Below are 8,576 nucleotides of genomic sequence, written 5' to 3' on the forward strand. Positions count from 1 at the left end.
ATTCCTACAAAAATGACCATTTTAGGCTTATAGTAAATACAATACATGCTCCTCTAATGAATAGGCTTTTCAAATGTCTACATACGGTAACAAAACCTACTGATTGAAAAACAGCCTCAACATGTAGGATGTGCCTTACTGATATTACAGCTGCTGGTTATGCCTACAATGCAGTTTACATTTGTACTTATTTGATTAAAATTTTATAAATCTAGCTATAGTAGAAACTATTAAATACTTTGTTTTTTAATGAAATCTTAATATGTAGAACCATGCGGTGATCTCACGATAGGAAACATGACATATTTAAATGTTTCAGAGTACAAACAGAAGCTCCAGACATTAGCTTATGTAGAAAAAAAAAAAGTATAAATCTAAAACAAGACAACAGAATACCTACAAAAGTAGCTTAAAGCAAATTTCTATATACCCATTAATAAAGCCCCAGGTCAACAAAGTGCTCTTAATAAAAAAATCAGACTGCCTCAATAACTTGGGTCAAAAATAATTGACTGGTATATTAAAAAAAAAATTTATCTGTAGTTCTTTAAAGAGGAACACTTCATCTGTTTTAAAGTTTTCTTATCTAATCTGATTATTTTCTACTTAAACATTACTATTTGGCTACCGTTGACCATTTTCTACCATTGAATACTTTCGCTAAAATATATTTTATTCAAATCCTCTTGACTTAACGTAAGAAATGTACACTTCTACAGCAAATTGCTTCCACAAACTGGCGCTTTTTGCTGCAATAAAGTTGAGCAACGACCCACTTCACAACTCCGCTTTAGATGCTCTGTGAAATAATCAATTCAAAATAATTCTTTAAATAAAAACAAGGGGTTTGTATTTAAATAGCACAAGTGCTTTAAAATCAGTTTTATCCCCCCAAAAAATTATGATTATTAATACAACACACATTCCTCATATAGTTAAAAGAAAACTCAGCAATGAGTTTTGCCCATTTTATGTGCAGTTATCAGAATAATTTGTGCCTATTATTTTCCTGGCTGTCTTTTCCCTGATCCACAAACGCGGACAAATAAACTATTTAGGAAAGACTTTTGAATTATTATTTAAAGGCTGAGTATAATTGCAGACACATTGCTCAGATTACTGTTAACATTTCCTCAAGGAGTTCTGCAGTTAAAACATTTCCAATGCACTGCTTTAATGCACGATGATGCAACCAATTTAACCTTTTAATTGAATTCATACAGGCGTCTATTGTTTTTTTTTTAAATCACTGAAATCACGTTAACTTTCATTAGGGACAAATAGAAAATAAGCACCAAGTGAAGAAAGAGATCGCACACTGGTCCACGCCCATACAAACTGGGACGTGGAAAGAAAGTGCAATGGCTGACACGGTTCTATGTAATACTGAATTTAATTTAAGCAACATTTGACAGCACAGTTATCTGTGAACAGATAATGTGATGAAAGTAGACGTTAGAATTACAATATAATTTACAATCCAATCTGAGGACATGCATTTTATACATGATTAGGTCGACTAAAGGATCATGCACATAAAATGAGCATAACCTACACTGGCTGAATCCTCTGTAAGTAACTTGATTAATACTATTTGCACGGTCAGTCAAACATCATTTAATCCTATTATTCAATCACCATAAGAAAAGACATTGTTTAGAAAAAGTGTAATCTATTAGTAATTTTTCAAAAGGGCTAATTCTTTAAATAGTACCTTGATTTACTGTGTATCACCACTTCATTATTTTTGTTCTACAGTAAGGGCATTCTGTTTTGCTAGGTGCGCAGTTATCACAAAGCACATAATGTTGGCAAGGTTGCAGAACAATGCAACGATCATGCTTTTGGCAAACTATACATTTCTTTGACTGAAGCTGAAAAATTACCTGTTGAGGGAAAAACAAACAAACAAAAAAAACTGATATCAGCTGCAACCTAGGAAAACACATGACATGCAGACGTTTTAGAGAAGCATGCTTGATGACGAACACGGACGTGTAATCTGATTAACCTCGTTAAACTTTGCGGCTGCTACAAGTGAAATGTGTGAGATCTGGGCTTTCTTACCCCATCTATAAGGTCTAGGTCATTACGTAGCTGACTCTGGATGGAGTGAAGCTTTGACAAGGGGAGCTGGTCCAGCTCTCCGTAGCTACGAAGAAGAGGTGTTCCAGATGTGCGACAAAACACATCAAAGTCCCCTTGGAGCTCTTTCAGCTTGCGCTCCGTTTCCTCCCATTTCTGTTCGGCCAGGTGCCGCTCTGCCTCAGCGGTCTTCGCTTGTTCCTTCGCTTCAAGAGCATCCTTCTGGCAAGCTTCACAAGCCTAGAAGAAAAGTTAGTGCTTTGTTTGAAAAACTATAAACTTTTAAGTAGGAAACGCTTTTAATCGAGTGTGGTCTTGCAAAGCGATTGCGCTTGGAACACTGACTTGTTTGACTTGATGCCAGGCCTCCTCCCATTGTTTGATCTTCCTCTTGGCTTCATCCAGCTCTCTAAAAAGGCGCGCCACGTCAGCTGTGCTGGTTGTGGAAGTCAAACTGCTGAAAACTGGAGACGGACTTGGAGAAAAGCTGCCGCTGACGAAATCCCAAATGCTGCTAGCTCCTCCGTTCAGCCCTAAGTGACGTATTCAAACACAAACCCAGCCCAAAGTGGATTGTTAATAAAAATTACAAGTAGTTGTTAAATCCAAAATACCTCCTGTTTTTTTTCTTTTTTACTTGAAGTTGCTTATTTTGAAATAATTGCGCGAATGATCTCAAGCTTAGAAAAAAAAACAATAATCTATCGGCTCACCTAAAGAGTTTTGGGATGAAGAGGTGGGCGTTCCCAGTAGGCCATGCTCCTGCTTGGCTAGCATGCTTGAAGGTTGGTTTTGCTGAGAAACGGTCCCAGAGAGCAGGGACTGAGACAAAGACTGGGAAAGGGAACTTAGAGGGGAGGTGGAAAGTGAGGATGAGGAATTCAAAGATGATGATCGTGCCAGGGACCCTGGAATGTTAACAGGAGCAGATCCACCCAGCATCCTTTGATCTGATGGACAAACACGTGATTGTTGCATTATAAATAAACAAGTACATCCGAATTTGTTCATATGATCTAACAAACAAGTGTTTAAATGCATACTTGCTAGTCCTAAACTGTGATCTTGTTCCTCTAACTCCTTATCAAGCGATGCAACGTTGATGTCACTGAACTTCAGGTCCAGCGCTGATCCTGATGGGAAACGAACTCAGTCAGGCGTCTGACAACAAACAGAGGAAGCTCCGCCCTTTCACCACGCAGGTTTATATCCACTTACCTATGACTGACTCCACCGTGTTGCTCCCTGGATAGAATGGAGTTGCTTTTGCGTTCATTGTTGATAAGGTGGTGGGTGAGGAATTATCCGAGCCAATACTGGAGGCCAAACTTGATGTGATGCTGGACGTAAAGCTTGAGGCCAAAGGCTTCACCGGAGAGAATACAGTGTTTTGTGTCTGGAAGTAAGAGAGAGAGAAAAAAAAAAGGTTTAATTCTCACATTGTTGACCAAAACCTTACTGATGAAATAAAACACTATTAACTGTAATTTCCAGACTACTGAGCACACCCGAATATAAGCCACGCCCACACACACACAAAAAAAAGTACATTTAGGCCGCACTTGTGTATAAGCCGCGGTGTCCACATTGTAACACGACTTATTTACACAAAGCTTTTTTTAATTTATTTAATTAAATGCGTAACGGTAACATGCACAAATACGTGCAGTACATGTTTTTTTCTGAACGATGTCTGTAACACGGCTGGTAAAAAAATAATAATAATAAAATACAGCAGCCTACCAGAAAGTCACTGATCACTATCTTACATCTTCAAAGGGAGGGGGGAAACAAAGTCCCACCCTCCCCAGTGGACCAATGAAACCAAGTTTCACTAGTCCACTGTGACCTGTTTGGTAATTTCATTGGTCTTTTTTTTCTACCTTTATTTATACAGGTAATCTCATTGAGTCATGAGGACCCACCCCCCCAAGAGAGACGTGTATTGAGCAGCTATGTGAGAGCCCGGGTGTGACGAGGCTAAATGTTTTGCTGGGATGAAGCTTGTCACAATAACACATTTTGCTGGGCGATTAATTAGCTCAGAAATTATTGCGATAAACAATATTTGAAATTTGACAATAATTAAAAATAATTAATAAAATTAATAAAAATAATTACTAATTATTGTCAAATTTAAGAAGAAAATGTTGGTTAATTTTTGTGTGTAGTAACTTTTTGACCCCTGGATGGCAGTATAAGACTGTTTGAAACAAAGGATGGATAGTGAGGGAGCGAGCAACGTGTCTCTCTAAGAAAAATGTGAGGGAAGCCCCTTGATGCGACATGGGCTGTCACTCTTTTCTTTTATTCAGTTCTCAAAATGGCGGACGCTCGGTGTGGTTTGAGCTATTTAGCATAGCAATTTTCACACAAAGCTTTTAATAAAAATAAAAAAAATCAGTAAGCAAGTTCTCAGCTTCTTTTTGCAGAGAAAAAAAACCTTTTTACACAAAGGCACGGGTTTCAACCGTGAATTTTGGAGCTTTGAAAAGAGGGAGGTTTTTTACCCCCCGAGGTCAACCTGTTAGCTTAGCTCGTAGCTTAGCTTCTCAGCTTAGCTGCTTTTAACGAGCCAAAAACGCGATTTTGGACAGTTAAAACGGATTTTAAAGAAAAGAGGAAAAGAGAGGAAGGGAAGGGTCAGTGAAGAGCTCCGGAGCTGAGTCTCTTGTCATCCAGTGTCTTCAGTAGAAAGAGACACACACGAAGAAACGATAAAAGCCGAAAAATGAAAATGAGGTCGATAATTTTCATTTATCATGATCTGTTGTTTATCGCGGACAGGCCTACTTGTTAGCTTGTCCAAAAAAAAAAAAAAAAAAATCCATAAATTTGCAGCACCACTGAATAAGCCGTGGTGTTCAAAGCGTGAAAAAAGTAGCAGCTTATAGTCCGGAAATTACGGTAATAACGTCAGCACTATGAAAAAAAACTGTCAAATACACAAACCTGCTTTTCTTGGTCCATTAGTTTTTGATCCATATGTCCTTTGCTCTTAATCTAAAATGATGAAATGACACAAAAACAGCACATTTTCAGAAAAGTATTATTTTCCTACCTAGTTAACCTACATTAATTAAAACACGATGATACTGTAGTTAGTGGCAGGTTAATAAACATATGGATTTTTTTTTTTTAAAAATTTTACCTCCAATGATCTTTGTAGCTCGACTTCACCTGCCTTTTATAATCTACAGATTTACTGTGCAGCCACAAATACCTCCAGCCATCCAAATATGTTTTTAGGTCAAGTTTAATAATAAACATGGACCAGTGGAAGGTAAAAATATTCACATTTCAAGACTCTTCTTTATTAGTCCGGGGTATTTATTTCACCACTCAACCATTAGTGTTTTGATTGTAATTCAGAAAATATGACCGGTGTCATAATTGTGGAGTCTGCATCGTTTCAGAGTTCCGAAACACAAAAGGACTTATTATGGACAACAGATAATTATGGTATAATTGTCATAATTATTATGGCGTTAATGATGAAATTATTTTAAAAGATTAAAAAAAAAAAAAAAAAGTATATAAAAATAAATAGTGATACAAAATAAATGCCAGCCCTATGCTGTCTTGAGTTTTATTCTTCCTAAGTCTGAGAAGTGCAGTCTGTGTACCTGATCCTCACGTTCAAAGCCCGGAGCTTTGGGATAGTTAGACGTCAGAGACGAGACACTTGATGTGGTGGACTCTGAACATAAACTACTAATAGTTAGAGATATGGGCCGGCTGTCGGACCCCACTGGGGATAGCAAACTGTCGCTTCCTGAGCTTGGTGTTATGGATGCGTTACTAGAACATGAAACCTGAGAAAGAGAAGGGCATATGATCTCAAACAAACGACGATCAAAAATAATAAGTCCAAGTTACGACAAAATGACAAATACTTAAAAACGCAAACGGAAGAACGAGAGTGCGCACAACAAGGAAAAACTCTTGAAATCCAAATCTTTGGGGTGAGTTGGCTGTGATCAAATTTGAGATTACAGGGATGAAAAACAAATAAATTTAAAAAAAAAAACAGAGAAACGTACACTTCCTACTTGTCCGTTGCTACTGGCTGCACTGGCGCTGCAGTTTCCTCCACTGTTCCACTCACTGATTGGACACTCAGGAAACTGCTGAGAGCCCAGCTGGGACTGTGAACTGGACTGGATCGCTGTTAGCAAGGAGTTCATGGTCTCCTCCGTGGAGGGAATTCCTAAAGATTGACGGAAATCAATCAATCCAAACTGCTGCTAACATTTATAAACATCGTTTGTTCGTGTAGTTTTTGTTCAGCTGTCAGTGTTTCTATCTGGCAACTCAGACAGGACCAAACAAAACTCATTCAGCTATTGCTTGAAAGAGCTGTATAAAAAGTGGTCATTTATAAAAATCAGATACAATGGACTTAATTTTAAAGATTTAAGAAAGAAAAACGTGTAATTCTCCACAAACGTACTTACTTTCTACGTGCGCAAATGCACAAAATGGTCCTCTGGGACAATATCCAGTTTGTCGTTTATCATTGCATTTTGTAGACTTATAGATCTGTGATAAAAAAGATTATAATAAAACCACAAATTAAGTAAGACCTCTACTAGACCAGACTACCAGACAAAAGCACAACCCAACCAAAACGTGTTAATTCTGATATTTTCTTCTGCAACAATCCACGTTCATGAATTACAATCCAACTGGTCTGATCTAAAGATTTCTACGAACATTTTTCAGAGAAATACCTAAAATGTATCGTGAGCGAAGCCGAACACGTTTCACTCACCTCCGGGTGAAACTGTTGTTCAGTACGAGAGTGACAATACTGGCAACTGTCTCCACTGTCGCACTTTGACGGCTCGCCCCATTCATCCCCATGTTTCACGTTGGGGCAGGGTGTTGACCTGCATCAGCACAGCCACGATCTTAACGCTTGCTAATGTAATTGCACACTATAATATTTCCATATTTACTCACCTGTACTTATACTTTCTAGGATTTCGTCTTCGATCCCTACTGTTGTGGTAGTGGGGGCATGCATAGCCCTGTCTGCATAGTCTTGGTGGCTTGGTACACTGATCTGTTTTATAATTGGCTAAAACAAAATTGGTATCTGCAAAATGAGAAACTGTATTAATAGACCATTTCTTTTTTTGGATTAAAGAAAAACCAGTTTGTTTCCTTACAACTGGACTCTAGTTGTTTTAGGGCTGAATCCAACCTTTTCCCATTTAACTGGGGGTTTCTCACCTTTCCATCTGGGATCTTCTGTCAGCGTTTTCTCAATCATTGCTTGGCTGGCGAGCACACCCGGCTGCAAATCAGGAATACCTTCCCCAGATCCCAACTGACCGTTCTGGAGAGCCTCTTGTGCTTGAATCTCCCTGTAAACAAAGATTTAAGAAGGTAATCTCAACTTCTTGCTCTTCAAAAAAAAATAAGCAATTTAAAAAAAAAACATCCTTTAACTAAGAAAATTGGACAATAATATACTTCACTCAGTTATTAGCGCTAGAAACGGTTTATAAAACTGGTTTGTTTGGTTCCTTTGAGTACAAAGTCAGAACATTAGCAGACATGAGAAAGGTTACCATTTGCTTTGTGTCACCTGATATCATAGACTGGAGGTCGGAGATCATGTGGCCCGTGAGCAAAAGCACAGTGGAGGCCATTCTTTACACAATGCCCTCGAGCATCTGTCTCATGGATACAAGTGCCCGTCTTGTAATACCGTAGATGGTATTTGCGCTCTGTATCACCAGTGGTCCGGTGTAGATAAGGGCAGCTATGGAAACAAGCACGCACAAAATGTACAAGTCTCACCAGTTGGTCAAAATCAGATTGATAGAATCAACAGGACATATCAACGAGCCGATTTGTAAATGTATCCCAGGCTTAAAATATTTCCCAAATAAAGCGTTCAGCCCAGATGTTGGAGGTGCAAAACAAATCGTGATTCAAAGTTTAACACATTATTGTAAAATGCTGCATATCTAATCTGGGGATTAAATGAATCAACCTAGATTTGAAATTTGATGGGGGAAAAAAAAAAGGTATGAAACTACTATGCTGCAAGAAAAGCGTGACCAGTAAGCCTTTTTTCTAAGCCAGCCTTTTTCTTGAGCAACAGTTGCTATGGCAACACAATGGGTCACACAAAATACCTTATTTTAGCAGAGAAGCACTGGTGAGGGTTTAATATATTGTGCATCTTCCATTAGTTTAATTGGTCAGGTTTTTTTCCACATTTTTCTTGCACTGATCTTTTTTTTTATTAAACCACACAAAGAAGCTGAATTTATAGGCGTCCCACATTTAGTACTTTAAAAACTTTTTTTTTTTTTTTGTTTGGCCTTTGTATCAAATGTTCAGAAATTTCTATCCTTTAAAACTAGAGCCTTAAAATGTCCAAAATGTTATCTTGCAAAAAGCACACACATGTTATCTTGCAAAAAGCACACACACACACACACACACACACACACACACACACACACACATAT

At 38.1% G+C, this 8,576-nt stretch overlaps 2 protein-coding genes across 3 annotated transcripts in view; one reads left to right on the plus strand and one right to left on the minus strand.

Annotated features, from left to right (window-relative positions):
- The window catches only part of LOC119421774 (inactive rhomboid protein 1), a 952,927-nt gene that overhangs the window by 174,838 nt on the left and 769,513 nt on the right, over positions 1-8,576 (plus strand). The window lies entirely within an intron of this gene.
- Positions 1,455-8,576, minus strand: part of unkl (unk like zinc finger) — a 9,662-nt gene continuing 2,540 nt past the window's right edge. Inside the window, exons 3-17 of one of the 2 annotated variants that reach the window (XM_037689132.1) lie at positions 7,682-7,858; positions 7,324-7,457; positions 7,051-7,186; positions 6,860-6,977; positions 6,543-6,627; positions 6,129-6,295; positions 5,701-5,900; positions 5,284-5,290; positions 5,038-5,082; positions 3,304-3,481; positions 3,129-3,218; positions 2,799-3,035; positions 2,431-2,618; positions 2,068-2,325; positions 1,455-1,886 (exon numbers count right to left, since the gene is read on the minus strand). In XM_037689132.1, the coding sequence (XP_037545060.1) occupies positions 1,731-1,886; positions 2,068-2,325; positions 2,431-2,618; positions 2,799-3,035; positions 3,129-3,218; positions 3,304-3,481; positions 5,038-5,082; positions 5,284-5,290; positions 5,701-5,900; positions 6,129-6,295; positions 6,543-6,627; positions 6,860-6,977; positions 7,051-7,186; positions 7,324-7,457; positions 7,682-7,858 (2,176 nt within the window). In that variant the 3' untranslated portion in view covers positions 1,455-1,730. Of the gene's footprint in view, positions 1,887-2,019; positions 2,326-2,430; positions 2,619-2,798; positions 3,036-3,128; positions 3,219-3,303; positions 3,482-5,037; positions 5,089-5,283; positions 5,291-5,700; positions 5,901-6,128; positions 6,296-6,542; positions 6,628-6,859; positions 6,978-7,050; positions 7,187-7,323; positions 7,458-7,681; positions 7,859-8,576 lie in introns of those variants that run through there. The other variant, XM_037689131.1, reaches the window with a different exon arrangement.

The sequence above is a fragment of the Nematolebias whitei genome, chromosome 15 (assembly GCF_014905685.2).
Source record: "Nematolebias whitei isolate Nwh7 chromosome 15, NemWhi1, whole genome shotgun sequence".
In the NCBI taxonomy this organism is placed as follows: Eukaryota; Metazoa; Chordata; class Actinopteri; order Cyprinodontiformes; family Rivulidae; genus Nematolebias; species Nematolebias whitei.